Genomic DNA, 15,299 nt, shown 5'->3' on the forward strand with positions numbered 1-15,299 from the left:
CAGGAGAGGCCATCAGCTTTTTCTCTCTTCATATTTCTCTATTTTTAACCCGAAGGACATTAAAAACCCAGCCTCTGTTTTTAGCCCAGTAATGACATTTCTGTGGCTGTAACCCTTGTTCCCAGGTGTGAGATGATGACTCTTGGATGCAGGGTAGCCTCCTGGAGCTCTGTGTGTTTGTGCAGAGAGGTTCGTGGGAGTGACTTCAGCCATGCTGTGAACTTGGAGTAGTAACTGCCTGTTCTCAGGAGCAGGTCCTGCCGGGGGCCCAGCCACGTGAGGCACAGTAGGCACGTCAGGCACAGTAGGTGTGTGGTTTGTGCAGCTGAGGTCTCTGATAACTGCCAGAGGATAGGTTTTGTGTGGGAGCTGCCTCAACCTGCGTTCTAGGAGCTCAGGTCTCCTGAGTCTGAATGGAGTCTGGGGAGAGCAATGTCTCCATGGGGCAGGTGCCTGGCTGTGGTCACTGAGGCAGGAGCTTCCTCCTCAGTGCTGACAACAGAGAAGAATGTTCCGTTGTGGCCGGTCAAGTGTGCACAAATGCTGCTTGCAAGCCAGCCACAGAGGCTCTCCCCTGCGGAGCCGCTCCCCTGCAGAGGGGCTGTGCTTGACCAGATGAGCAGACAAAACATCTCCAGCTTGGTGGGCAAAACAGTAACTCGTAGACGTCTGGCTCTGACAATGTAAAGAAGTTAAAATTGTTTTTCAGAAAATACAAAACTTTATGGTTTCATAATTTATCTTAAGCCCTGTAGATATTAATAGAATAGGATAAGTAATGATAAAAATGTGAGTACTGTATTTAGACTCCTTTTTCTGTTAATGGATTATAGCAACTCAGACCATATATATTCTTAACTAATTTTCTTCCCAAGAAAGGAATTCTCCATTTAAAATGCTGTATATAAAATGTTTTTAATTAGTTCATTTGAAAAAGGCTATGTGTGCCTTTTACAGTTGAAACAATATTATTTCTGTAGAGTCGGCTTGTGGGCCATGTCTTCATGTGACTCAGCTTGTCCCTGAAATGTTAGTCCTCCTCCCTCCCACGCATAGATTGTGTGGGGCAGTCTTACCAGAAAATGTGTGGAACACTCTACTTATATTGCCAGATTAAAACTAAATGATTGGCTGGGCAAGGTGGCTCACACCTGTAGTCCCAGCACTTCGAGAGGCCAAGGCGGGTGGATGACTTGAACTCAGGAGTTCAAGACCAGTCTGTGCGATGTGGCGAAACCCTGTCTTTACAAAAAATAAGAAAATTAGTCGGGTGTGGTGGTGCGAGCCTGTAGGACCAGCTGCTTGGGAGGTTGAGGTGGGAGGATCCCTTGAACCGGGAGGTGGAGGTTGCAGTGAACTGAGATTGTACCACCGCACTCCTGCCTGGGTGACAGAGTGAGACCCTGTCTCAAAAACAACAACTACTACTAATTGAAATAACATTCTACCCTGAGGTGGACAAAAAAGTGGCGGGGAGCGACAGCCTGGCTGCCACTGGTGCATTTGGACTGGAATGACCGCTTGGGGAACTGGGCGGACTCTGGGACAGCGGCCGCTTGGACCCAGGCTTCGCTGGCAGCAGGTGTGCTGAGAAAAACACACAGCATGCGGTTCAGTAATAACAAACAGCATTTTCATATGACGTCTGTGTTCATATGACCACTTTATTACAATGGAATAGCATAGCAGCGTTTGAGGAAATCAGCCTGATCTGTACGTGTGGGTAAGTCTGAACACAGCGTTGGCAGAATTGCAGAATGCGAGCCATATAGTATTTGTCTGTGTTTCAGAGGCACACAAAAAACAATCGTTATAGCCTTAGGTTCAGTTCAGCACATCCTGGAAAAGTATGAAAAATGAAGTGAGTACGTCCCTGCAGGCCCTGGGTGCTGCACACGGGCAGCCTCGCGGGGAGGCTGAGGATCCTGGGGACTCATTTTATTTCTGCTCCTTATGTCTCTACGAAACTTGAAGCAAGTATGATAACAGTGTATTTTAAGTGTACTGGAATAAAATTGTCGTGTTATTGTTTGTATTTGAAAAGTTTCTCAATGAATAGAAACAAGAAGCCCGGCCAGGCACATTGGCTTACACCTGTAATCCCAGCACTTTGGGAGGCCAAGACGGGTGGATCACCTTAAGTCACGCGTTCAAGACCAGCCTGGCCAACATGGTGAAACCCCGTCTCTACTAAAAATACAAAAATTAGCCGGGCGTGGTGGCGGATGCCTGTAGTCCCAGCTGCTCAGGAGGCTGAGGCAGGAGAATCGCTGGAACCCGGGAGGCAGAGGTTGCAGTGAGCCGAGATGATGTCACTGCACTCCAGCCTGGGCAGCAGAGCGAGACTCCATCTCAAAAAAAAAAAAAAAAAAGAAACCCACCCACCCAGCTCTGGTCCCCAGAAGTCACTGCCCTTTCCAGCCTGTACTTCTGGGTGTGGGTCTGAGATGTCTTCAGGGAGGGGCCTTGCTGCTCACTGGCCGGGTGGGCGTGCGAACTCAGCCCCTATCTCAAGGCCCTTCTGAAATGCTGCTCTGGGGCGGGGCACGGGATACTCACCCCAGCCTCAGGATTTCTTTCTTCTCCCTGTTACTGATGCACGTACCCTGCCCTCTGTCCTGCAGAGACTCAGCTGGTGACCCAGGGGTGCTGCTGGTTGATGTGGTGTGCTGCTCAGAGGTCCTCTGTTGGTTTGTGTCTAGGCTGGGAGGGGCCCTCTGTGCTTGGCAAGCCCTCGGGCTCCAAAACCCTTTACCTGCAACTGGTGTGGGGGCTCAGACTCCAGGTGGACAACAGGAGTGAGTGGGGAAGCTCAGGGGCCCTGGACGTCTGCCTGCATTCACTCATCCTGCGCTGGGTACCAGCGGAGGGACCCTCTTCCCCTCTGTGTGTTTCTCCCCCTTCCTAGCTGTGAAAACCCTTAGCAACCCACCCCAGCCTCATGGTGCTGGCCTCTGGCCCAGAGGGAGAGACCTGGTTGGAAGGACAGATGGCGTAGGCGGGCCAGCCAGCCGGCCTGTGGGCGGAGCAGATGGAGGGCAGGCCGGATGCCCCGAGGGTCTCAGCTACACTGCTGCCCCACAGCCCCACCACCCCCCGAATCCCCGAGTCCTACCCACACTCCCTGCTGGGGCAGGAAAGGGGAGCCCCAGACTGGGACGCCCGAGTGCACGGTACCTGTGGTGCTGGTGGGCGGCGCTGTGGCCGGGCGCTGTGGTACTGTGGCCCGGCCATGCAGGACGGAAAGAGCTGCCTGGCTGCTGATGGGGAGTGACGGTGCCACTGGCTTTTGTGAACTCAGAGGTCTGTTGCTTTCTCCACATTATTAGAGACTCGTTTGCAAATTTTAGAAGATATTATCTTTGTAATGAATCAGCTAAATATTCTTGAAAGCTTACTATTTACTCATCTGTACATGAATCTGAAAAGTGTTTAATTGTGTATTTTAAATCATTCCCTGCATAGTAGAACATTATGTTTGCTTTTAAAAAGTCTTTCTCTGGTAAGTATTACACAGTGTATATGTGCATCAAATCATCACTTGTACATTTTGAATATGTACAATCTTTACTTTTCAATTGAATATTCTAAAATAAAAATACCTTTCACATATATAAAACAATTAAAAAGTAAATATTTGCTTTTCTTAGGATACGCATCTTTATTTTTGGAAGAAAATTATCCCACAGCAGATCATCTTATTTTAGTTCCAGAAAAGAGTTTTAAATATGTGTTGATACTGGTTGGTAAAAATACTAATATTTAACCCAGTTGAATCAAAAGGCAAATGTCTTTTTAATCACTTCCTAATAATCTGTCTTGGCCAACTTAGGTTATTAAGAGAAATTATTAAGTGTTCTTATGTAGCAGCAAAATTCATTCTTTAGTATATTTTAAAGAAACACACAAAAAGCAGTAGATGTTCTTAGAACGCATGGGTTGTAAAGGGCCCCAAAATGAAACCAGATCGCAAAGATGACATATTCGAAAGTCTCACTGATGATTTGTGAGTCATTTTGGTGCTGACTGGTGGGAATGAAGAGAGATGCCTGTGGGGAAGTCCAGGGCCTGCAGCTCCTCGGGCGGCTGTCGGGGGAGGCCCGAGGTCGGATGGGCAGCCGTCCGGGGAGGCCTGGGGTGTGGTGAGATTGGGGAGTTCTCCTTTCCTGATATTGTCATGACCTGCAAGTCTGTCTTTTCTTCACCTGAGGGTATCGCGCATTTTCCAATGTGGGGCCATCGGCTCAGCTCCCCCAGCCATGCCGCGGGGCACTGCGAGCCCCTTGCTCCTCCGCGTGCGGGCTGTGCTGGCCACCCAGGCCTCCCACCTTGTTTCCCAGGTGCTCGCTACCGCCTAGTTTACAGGTTCCTCTGTTCTCTCTGCCCGCTGATGCCAGTTTTTGAACTTTATCATTACTGCTTCATTTTACTATTTTTGTGTAAATGTTCCAGGACTTTGTCCACTGCTATGTCCCTAGGACCTTTTGCATTCCGCTATTGGAGGAGAGAGGCCTCACGTCTCCTGCAGAGGGGTCCCCACTTGCTTCACCAGTGTTCTGAGGGCTCCTGTATGTTTAGAGGCGCAGCCTCCACAGAAGGCACGCTCCTTCCTAGGAACAGATGTGGCTCTCCTTCCTAAGGAAAAGTGGATTATCAGATTTCCATGCTAGGTTTGCAGCCTCATAGAGAAATATTGGGATAAAAATTCTAGTTTTAAAATTCTGTTCCGTAATTGTCACAGAATCACAGACTTTTCCAGGCCGTGGTCCCACCAGCATGTTCTGCAGACCTCGCCGAGGGGCCAGAGCAGTGGGTGATCAGCCTGGGTCACCTGGGTCGCGTCAGCACAGCCCTGCAGCTCTCCCCTTACGGTTTTACGTTGGGAATTAAGCTTCATGGAGGTGTTTGCACTTGAGCCATGGATTTGAGACAGTACAAGTGGGGAAAGCTAAGCATCTCTAATTGGAAGCACCGTCTTGCTGGACGGTCACTTTTAGCCTTAACTTAGAAAAGGAGTCTCCCCCTTGACCTGGTGTCTTTGTGTTGCAGGCGTGGTGTCCCTCGTGGCCGTTCACCCCTCCACTGTCAACCCGCTCGGGAAGCAGCTCTTGCCAAAAACCTTTGGACAGTCCAATGTCAACATTGCCCAGCAAGTGGTAAGGCTCCTGCAGGAGCGGACAGTCGGGATCTTGGTGCGGGGTCGGGGTTGGGTGAGCCGTGTGGTTGGGGGTGCTCCCAGGCCTGCCTGGATTTGGACTCTGGTTGCAGCATAGGGCCTTCCCCTCGTCAGGGAGCCCATGGCCAGTGCTAGATTTTCCACGGCCCTCTGCAGCTGCCTGCGTGTTGTTGTGGGAGACACGATGGCATGCACAGCACTCCTGTGTGCCCCAGCCCACACCGTCCTTCCAGTAGGTGGAGGGTGGTGGGCGGGGCCCCGGCCCCAGCCAGAGGCACCTTCCTCTTAGTGTCAGAGCTCAAAGCTCTTCTTCTAACAAGGGCTGCTTACGTGATGTGGCTGAGCGTTGGCCGTGGCCCTCCTGGCAACACCAGGCTGGGAAGCCAGGGGGGCAGGGCCCTGGCCGTGGCTGTGCCTTGGCCCCGGGGCAGTGACAGGGCAGATGCCGCTCCCTCAGCTGCGCACAGGAGAGGGGCGCATGGGCGTTGGGAAACGGCGCATCCCCCCTCCCCGGGCTGCTGCTGGCCAACTGATGCCGCTTGTCACAATGCTGTTTCCTGTCTCTGTCCACCCTCTGCGTTCTTGCCGGTGGCAGGCTATTGGAGACAAGGAGCCCGCACAGAATCCTGACCTCACCAGAAGTGGGGCCCCAGGCACTGGGTGGGCAGGTTCGGCTGTGACTGGAGCTGGTGGTGGAGGGACACAGCCACCCCAAGGCTAGGCCGGGCTTCCAGTCCTTCCTCAGGGACTTGTTTATGGTGCCTGAGAGCTCCTTCCTGGTCCTGAGATGATGCTCTGGCCCCGCCTGGGCAACTGTCCCAGCCCTGTTCCTGCCAGCTGTGGGCTTTGGTGATGCAGCACCTCTCGCACCCCAGCCTCCTGGTCCGCTCCACCCCCTCACCCTGCACTGCCTATGCTGTGGCCCTGTCCTCTTACAAGGATTGAACACCTCCGGGTGGGATGAGAACCTGTCCGTTCACCTATCCCCAGGTGTCCTCAGGTGTCTCTCAGGCATCCCCAGGTGTCCTCAGGTGTGTCTCAGGTGTTCCCAGGTGTCTCTCAGGTATCCCCAGGTGTCCTCACGTGTCTCTCAGGTGTCCCCAGGTGTCCTCACGTGTCTCTCACATGTCTCTCAGGTATCTCTCAGGCATCCCCAGGTGTCTTCACGTGTCTCTCAGGTGTCCCCAGTTGTCTCACGTGTCTCTCAGGTGTCCCCAGGTGTCCTCACGTGTCTCTCAGGTGTCCCCAGGTATCTCTCAGGCATCCCCAGGTGTCTCTCAGGTGTCCCCACGTGTCTCTCAGGTGTCCCCAGGTGTCCTCACGTGTCTCTCAGGTGTCCCCAGGTGTCCTCACGTGTCTCTCAGGTGTCCCCAGGTGTCCTCACGTGTCTCTCAGGTGTCCCCAGGTGTCCTCACGTGTCTCTCAGGTGTCTCTCAGGTGTCCTCACGTGTCTCTCAGGTGTCCCCAGGTGTCCTCATGTGTCTCTCAGGTGTCCCCAGGTGTCTCTCAGGCATCCCCAGGTGTCCCCAGGTGTCTCTCAGGTGTCCCCAGGTGTCCTCACGTGTCTCTCAGGTGTCCCCAGGTGTCTTCACGTGTCTCTCAGGTGTCCCCAGGTGTCTCTCAGGTGTCCCCAGGTGTCCTCACGTGTCTCTCAGGTGTCCCCAGGTGTCTCTCAGGTGTCCCCACGTGTCTCTCAGGTGTCCCCAGGTGTCCTCACATGTGTCTCAGGTGTCCCCAGGTGTCCCCAAGTATCTCTCAGGCGTCCCCAGGTGTCCTCACGTGTCTCTCAGGTGTCCCCAGGTATCCTCAGGTGTCTCTCAGGCATCCCCAGTTGTCCTCACGTGTCTCTCAGGTGTCCCCGGGTGTCCCCAGGTATCTCTCAGGCGTCCCCAGGTGTCCTCACGTGTCTCTCAGGTGTCCCCAGGTGTCCTCACGTCTCTCTCAGGTGTCCCCAGGCATCCTCAGGTGTCCCCGGCCCTGTAGAGAGCTCTCTGTACTGAGCTGTTTTCTGTTGTCTAGGGCATCTCCCTTTGGTCTAATCATGTTTTCTTTAGAGAACAATGACCACATACCAGGGATATTTTGGTCATTTTTGCACTTTAGTCTTTATTTTATATGCAGTCCTGCTATTTCCATTTATTTAAATACCCTTGAAATTCTCTGGACTCTTTAACAGATCTTAGGATATGAGTTTTAAGAGAGAGCGGCTTGTGGGTCACACCTTTGAGAGATGTGAGCGGGATTGCCTTCCCCGTGAGCCCCCCCACGCGCCCCCTCCCCATGCGTGCTCCCCCGCACCCCGTGCGTGCTCCCACACAGCTGTCCTGAGTGAGCGGTTCCAGGTCCCACGCAGCTTTCATGGCCCCTTTCCTGCCAGTGGGAGGTGACAGAAACCTCGCTCTGCAGAAGTTTTGTGGCCATTGAAAGTAGCGGTTTGTGGAAGCTCTTCCATGTTATACGGCTGATATAACTGATCACGGCTGATCACGGCTTTTCAGTAAATGCCATTTTGATAAACGCTAAAAATTCAGTTTTTGTTTTGCTTTATAATTACATTATAGATTTGACTATAAGTTGATTGGGAATTATAAGGTTGATTTTATAGGTGCTGTGTATCATAGCAGAGTTTATCTGGGTGAATAATTGTAGCACCACTTCCGTCTTTACTGCCGGTCTGAATACACTGGAGGAAAATGAATGAGAAGATTATCTTATGATGTGCTTTAAACTCCGTCACTGAAAGTCTAGTTCCTGATTTAAATTCACCTGTTCGGGTGGAGCTTGTCATTGCTGTTTTATGCTTTGCAAAATCCCAGTGATAGGAGTTAAAGCTGACAAATGGCAAATGTCTCTTAAACCTTTTTATATACCAGAGGTTTACAAAAAACGGGACTGGCTCATTCTGATGCAAGGGGTGGAGCTCAGTCCAGGCATGTGAGTGAAAGTGGTGGGAGGTTCGTTAGGTCTCTGACCTTCACCAGCCAGCAGGCACAGGGCTTGTCAAGGTCAAGGTCTTTTGCGGTGCAAATGCTCGTGAAGCCTGCAGTGCTGCAAAGCATAGCTCACGCACAGGAAGGTGTGCGGGATGGATGTGCTCAGCCGGCAGGAGCAGCGGCCTGTGTGAGACCCCCGTGAGAAGCAGCCCCCACCCAGGCTTCTGTCCCGAAAGGCAGCGTCTGTGGTCGCAGTGGCCTTTCCTTTGCAGCTGCACTGCTGGCCATGTCTCTCTGGACACTGCAGTTAACCTTGGTCCATCTCTAGGATTCTGTGTCTGAGTGGGGTCACGCTACACAGAGACGTTGTAATCTCAGTTTTTAGAGTGTGTGAAATTAAGGTGCAAAAAGTGTGCTCTTAGGGCAGAAGGAATTCCTTAAATCAGGAGTCCCCAACCCCTGGGCCTGTTAGGAAGCCGGCTGCACAGCAGGAGGGGACTGCCTGAGCCCTGCCTCCTGTCGGATCAGCGGCATTAGGTTCTCGGTTCTCGGTTATTAGGTTCTCGGTTCTCGGTTCTCGGGAGTGCAAACCCCACTGTGAACAGCACATGCAGGATCCAGGCGGCACTCCTTATGAGAACCGAACGCCTGATGATCTGAGGTGGAGCAGTTTCTTCCCAAAACCACCCCCCACCCCGGTCTGTGGAAAAACTGTCTTCCATAAAACTGGTCCCTAGTACTGAAAAGGTAGGGGATCGCTGCTTTAAAACACTAGGGTTCGCTGTGGAGCCAGTGAGGGGGGCTCCTGGGGGAGGAGGACTGGTCTCAGGCAAGGTGGTCCTCTGGCAGGTCCTCTACTGTGGGATGCTTACGCCGCATGCTCCATTTTCTAGCAACTGCTGGCATGGAAGCTGCAAAAGCTTTAGAATCAAATGGCTGTGTTTGAAGCCATGTCATTTACCTTCTCTGAAGCACAGCTTGGATTCCAGCCATGAGCACAGTAGGAAGAGAAGACCCCTCGTGACCTGTGGGGCCTGGGTCACCTCCCCTGCTCCCCCACGAGAGGTGGGTGGGGGAGTCATGAGGGCAGAGCCCATCCTTCAGAGAAGCCACCGTTAAATCCAAGGAGTGGGTGTCCCTGGCACTTTGCAGCCCCTGCCTGCCTCCTGCTCCCAGAGGGCTCCTGGGTCTCCTGAAAAGCCCTGGTTGGAGTCAGACCCACTGCCTCCCAACTTTGGGCAGCACCCCTCATTGTGCTGTGACCACTTCTCCCTTCCAGGGTCTCTGCCCACCGCTCCAGCTAGTGTGGCCTCTGCTTCCGAAACCTCCTCTCCTAGGGGCCCAACTCTGAACTGTCCTTCCCGGCACTGACCCATCCACCCTCTGGCACCCCCTTGGTTCCTGTTTTCCCTGCGCTTTTGCTCACACACGCCCTCCAGGGCTTCAGTGTGTTGCTGTGGCTCCTGTGGTTGTTGAGTGTGGCTCCTGGTGTAGGGAAGTGAGGCTGGGAGCCTGCTCCATGTCTGTTGAATGGGAGGCCAGAAGGCATCCTGTGGCCAGGCGGCCGGCCGGAGTTCACCCGGCTTCCTGTGCACCAGGAAGGAAACACACCTGTGCCAGGTCCGGGAGCGAAGCGTCTGAGTCTCATTCCTGGGAGGGCTGGCTCCAGGCCGCCCCTGTGAAGCTGACTCAGCTCACAGGGCTGGTGAGCTGCAGGTGATGGGTGAAGAGCAGAGACAGTGCTGTGGAGACGCAGCGAGGGGAGCTGCCATGCAGGGCACGCAGAGGAAGGTGCAGGCAACCTCGCCCAGCACTGCTTGGGCCTGATGATGTGGGGCCTTCCGCAGGGAGCAGTTAAAGCAGGAGAGTAGGGAGGGCTCCCCGTAAGACCTGCCCTCCGTAACGACGCTTTCCCAGTGCACTGGCGGCTTCGTCTCAGGGTGTCCCTGGGTGCTGAGTCCTGTCTTCCAGGAAAGGCTGTTGGTGAGCACCATTGAGCACCTGGTGTGCACCTGCCCTCTGGCTTTCTCTTCTTCCCTGCTTACAGTGGGTTTGACCTGCAATTTTTTGACTTTAAGATGGTCCGAAAGCAACACGCATTCAGTGGAAACAGCTTCCAGTGCCCACACGACCATCCTGTTTTTCCCTTTGAGTGCGGTATCCAGTTCTGGGATACTCACACTCATCTAGAGTGGGCTTTATGTGAGATGCTTTGGCCCGACTGGGCTAATGTGCGTGATCTGAGCACATGTAAGGTAGACTGGCTAAGCCGTGATGCGCAGTAGGACAGGTGGATGACGTGCGTTTCGACTTAGGGTGTTTTCAGCTCACGCGGGTTTATCGGGATGTTCCCCATTGTGAGTCAGAGCCACGCTTCGTGAGTCGGTTTGCTCCTGACTGGAGGACGGCGGCACAGTGATGGCATTTGTCTTGGGGCCAAGATCCAGTGCCTTGTGTGGTCCTGGGATTCCTGGGGAAGGAGTAGACCCATGAGGTGGGTTAGAATCGTGTGTGGGATTCTCCAGTCCCCCGTACCTGTGCGTGTGGTATGCACAGAGCCAGCCAGCACTGCCTGGCATGGAGCTGGCGGGTTCTCAGTCTTACATCGGCTCCCGGAGAACGGCATCCGCTGAACTCAATGCAGGAAGCCGTGTGGGGCCAGTGTGCTTGCAGGCAACCGGGTCGCAGGGTCCTTTTGTCAGCTCTTTCGATCTGCCACGTGGTGCAGTGCCCCAGCAGCACGCGCACACACACACACACACACACACACACACACACACACGTATTAAACCAAACAAGCTTCACAGGACATTTATTCATGCCCAGGAGACTTATCTTTTGTATGGTTTCGTTTTGCAGCAAATTCACTAGTTTGATTTCGTGGCCTGCTAACAGGGTGATCCACGGAAGGCTGCACTCTGATGTGTCTCTGATCATTGGAGACATGAGTGTCAATGAAAAGATCGGTCCTGTTGAAATGCTTTTCTTCTCAGGAGCTGACAGGCGATCTGGCCTGGGGATACTTGGAAAGTATCCCCTCAGCTGCTCCCAGGGCCACCGCAGGTGATGCATTTATCCCTGTAAGAAGGGGAGCCGGGGTGGCGGGCCCAGCTTAGAGCAGCTCAGGGCGTCGGCCGCATGAGGCCCCCCCGCCAGCATGCAGGTGTCCAGCTCCAATCCCTTTAGCGGAAGACACATGCCCACACAAGCAGTTCAGTCGCTGAGGCACTTGGATTTGTGGTGAATTGAATGACTTAACATTTACTGAGAAATAGTGTTTCCAGTTTAGATAGAGTCATGCCACAAGATCTTTGAAGTCAGAGTTGTATTTGCCTGTACGAGGGTGCCCAGGTTTTTGCACTCAAACATTCATTGAGGAACCAAAGTGATAAGAACTTGTCAAAAGTCACAGCAGCCGGCATGTCCCTTGAGGAAGAGATAGTTGTCGACACCTTGGGTGTGCTGTGGGGTGGGGTGGGTGGGTCAGCGTCCACACTGGCCTTGCCTCTGGTGGTTCCCCCTAGAGGGGCCCAGGTGTGTGAGCCCCGGGGGTGCGTGGAGCCCCCCACCTTCAGCCCCCAGTGCTGGTCGCCCTCCCTCCTTGCCTGACGTCATTGCGGGTGCAGGGGTCCCCCCGGACAGGGCCCCAGGGCACAGGGTTACCAGGTGATGGCTGTCACCCTGCCTGTGCTTTTTGTCCTTCGAGAGCTGTTTTTGGTTTGTTTCAGGCCTCTTTTTAGTACCAGGGAAGGATACAATTTCATCCTCATCCATATTGCTAAAAGGAAGTAAAAGGGTGAAGGGAAAAACAGAAGCGTGCCGAAGTGCCCTGTGTGGAATTCTGTGCCGCCCCCTTCGTTAAATGACCGTTAGCCCTTTGGGGGTCACGCTCTGCCCTGTCCTGTTCTTGCTTGGGTTGTTCAAAGTTTCTTGTTGCTTTTGTCTAATTGGAGAAGATGCCTGTGACTGACAGGAGGCAGATGAGCCACAGTCAGAACAGGTGTGGTGATGCCATCACCGTGTCAAAAGCGTCCACCGCCGGACGTTTTTCCTGCCCCGTCGTGGCTGCTCACTGTGGTTAACGAAATTCCGCAGTGGCTGCGGATAGCGAAGAGTTGGTGGGCGTGGCACCCTCGCCGTGTGGGCGGGGACTGACTGTCTGAATTGTCTTTTTTGACTATAGGTAATTGGTACGCCTCAGAGACCGGCAGCGTCAAACACCCTGGTGGTAGGAAGCCCACACACCCCCAGCACTCACTTTGCCTCTCAGAACCAGCCTTCCGACTCCTCACCTTGGTCTGCCGGGTGAGCACTTCCCTCCGGACCCTTAGAGTTGTAGGATTGCTTGCGGTTCGCACCTCCACGTTCTCCTGGGCCACGTGTGTGACACTGTCGCGCGGTGGGGCTCCCATGCGCATTGATGTCAGCCTCCGAATCACACTCACCCATCATTGTGCCCCGCACAGGTGTGCAGTCGAGGCGCACTGCCTCGGTTGCGGAGAAGTCGGGCTGGGCACTGCCCACCCTGCTTTGTGTCTGGTGTAGTGGGTGCTCTTTGAAGGGCTGGCAGCTCTTGGCCAAGACGGGGAGAAGCTGGCCTTGTACTTGCCACAGGACCTTGGAGACTTTTCATCGTCTGTGCTGGGAGCACATGGGATGGATTTCACCCACTGCCCCTGAATGCAGCCTCTACTGCCCCTGGGGTTACGGCCCCCGTGAGTAGTCCCACCAGAGCGGCTCCTTCCACTAAAGCAAGATCTGATGAGCTGTGTCTTTCCTTAAAAAAAACACACACACAAAGCTACAAAAACCTACCTGTGTCGGTGTCCAAAGCTTCACCAGCTGGGAACCTCAGGTGACCTTTCCCGCCACGCAGGGACTGACCAGAGTGTAGAGTTGGGCTTTCCCTCTGTGTGAAGAACACTTAGTGGTTTGCACCTGTTGTGAAGCGGCTATCACAGCCCAAGCCATATGAAATTATAGCCTGCTGAAATTTGTCCTAAAAATTCCCAAATGTACACTGAAATGTCCCATAGTTCCTGATTCTGGTTGCCCTCTTTAGAAAAGTGATGCTTGTGGCTCACACCTGTAATCCCAGCCCTGTGGGAAGCCGAGGCCGGCAGATCATGAGGTCAAGAGATTGAGACCATCCTGGCCAACATGCTGAAACCCTGTCTCTACTAAAAATACAAAAAAATTAGCCAGGTGTGGTGGTGGGCGGGCGCCTGTAATCCCAGCTACTTGGGAGGCTGAGGCAGGAGAATCGCTTGAACCCAGGAGGCGGAGGTTGCAGTGAGCCAAGATCGTGCCACCGCACTCCAGCCCACTACAGAGCGAGACTCCATCTCAAAAAAGAAAAAAAAAAAAAGAAGTGCTTGGTGTACTGATAGGCCTTCCATATGCCGATTCGGGTCCTGGGGATGCCTCCCGTTTTCCCTGACACTTGGAAGGACAGAGGTGCAGCCTGCCAGGGAGACACTCGCTTTCTGACCTGCAGGAGCACTGGGCCTGGGGGCTGGGGCTAGGGGGTCCTGGCCTGCTCACGTGTTGGATCTGCTGCGCCCGTGGGATGTGGCCCCTTTTTGTGCAGCTCATTAGAGCTCTCAGGTAAAAGCATTCCTCGATTCAGACTGATGCTCAGGAGGGCTGACAGTCGGTTCTTTTTTCCTTTGTATTTTGAAGGAAGCGCAACAGGAAAGGAGAGAAGAATGGCAAGGGCCTGCGGCATTTCTCCATGAAGGTCTGCGAGAAGGTGCAGAGGAAAGGGACCACTTCTTACAACGAAGTGGCGGACGAGCTGGTCGCGGAGTTCAGTGCTGCCGACAACCACATCTTACCGAACGAGTCAGTAAGTGTGTGCTGGGGGCCGAGAGGCCAGGGTAGCGGAACCAAGTGGTGTGGCACATTTTACTCTTAATTTTGGGAACAGTTAAAACCATACAGAAAATTCCAAGTACAGCATGAAAGAATTTTTCCCAGTCCATTTGCTGGCATGATGCTCTGTCAGCATCAGTGAGTGAGCACGTGGGCTGGCTCTGCACATCCAGCGGCCCAGAAATGCAGACGTGCCCTCCTCACCAGCTGGGCTCGACACCCGAGGGCCCCCAGCTCCCCTCCTGGAACACACCGGGCTTCGCACAGCCCTGTCTTGCCCTCCATCATCTGTAGGGTGGGAGCGCTCCCTGAGGACGTGTTGGGGTGACAGCTCTGTGAGCGGGGTGCCCCTTTGAGCCGTTGCACGTGGTCTACAGTTTAAGGTGGGATCCATAGGCTTTTTTGGATCATTTAGAAAATCCTCTCCCTGTCTTCCCCAGGCTTATGACCAGAAGAACATAAGACGGCGCGTCTACGATGCCTTAAACGTGCTGATGGCCATGAACATCATCTCTAAGGAGAAGAAGGAGATCAAGTGGATTGGTCTGCCCACCAACTCGGCTCAGGAATGTCAGAACTTAGAGGTGGCCCTTCAACCTTGGTTTCCCTTCAAGTCTGTGTAGATGTGTGTGTTGTCCGTCACTCAGAAGGGTCTGGGCTCCACGCCCTTATGCTCTCTGTGTCCGGACGGCTGGCAGACGGTCATGCAGACGTCTCCCTGTGTTTCTCAGTCTCGGCTGCCAGGGGAGGGAGCATGGTTGGCCCAGACCCACTAGAGTGTGTTAAACTCTAGCATAGGTTAATTCTGAATCCTAGTTTGTGGGATTTTTGTTTTCTTTTTAGATACCATAGTTAAATCCAAGAAATGAGAGGAGAGGGGAGAAGGTATAGTTTAGAAATGGAAGAAAAACTCACCTGTATTTTGTAGCACCTGCTATGTCTAGATTTGTCCATATCCCTTCGATTATATTCAAGGTAAACATAGGTAACACTGTGAGGATGTAGGTTGTAAAATGCACTGTGTGGAACAAGTGTGATGATTCTCTACATGGGGGGTTTGTTTTTGAAGGTGGAAAGACAGAGGAGACTTGAAAGAATAAAACAGAAACAGTCTCAACTTCAAGAACTTATTCTACAGGTAAGAGAATACATATCTTTGGAGGCAGGGTAATTTTTATTTTAGTAATTTAGTTTTATAACAGCAAAATACTGCCTTGGGTTACACTCCTGTGTGGCAAATCAAATGACTGCTTTAAGATTCTGAGTGTGAGTTCATCTCATAGGTGTTGAATGTGGGCCGTGTTCCCAGAGCGAGG

At 53.0% G+C, this 15,299-nt stretch overlaps 1 protein-coding gene across 4 annotated transcripts in view; it reads left to right on the forward strand.

Annotated features, from left to right (window-relative positions):
* Positions 1-15,299, forward strand: part of TFDP1 (transcription factor Dp-1) — a 59,840-nt gene that overhangs the window by 37,719 nt on the left and 6,822 nt on the right. For all 4 annotated transcript variants that reach the window (XM_038007930.2, XM_038007929.2, XM_038007931.2 and 1 more), the window contains exons 4-8: positions 5,050-5,156; positions 12,293-12,414; positions 13,792-13,957; positions 14,424-14,567; positions 15,053-15,121. In XM_038007930.2, coding sequence (XP_037863858.1) covers positions 5,050-5,156; positions 12,293-12,414; positions 13,792-13,957; positions 14,424-14,567; positions 15,053-15,121 — 608 coding nt within the window. The remainder of the gene's footprint in view (positions 1-5,049; positions 5,157-12,292; positions 12,415-13,791; positions 13,958-14,423; positions 14,568-15,052; positions 15,122-15,299) is intronic.

Source organism: Chlorocebus sabaeus, chromosome 3, assembly GCF_047675955.1.
Source record: "Chlorocebus sabaeus isolate Y175 chromosome 3, mChlSab1.0.hap1, whole genome shotgun sequence".
Classification (NCBI taxonomy): Eukaryota; Metazoa; Chordata; class Mammalia; order Primates; family Cercopithecidae; genus Chlorocebus; species Chlorocebus sabaeus.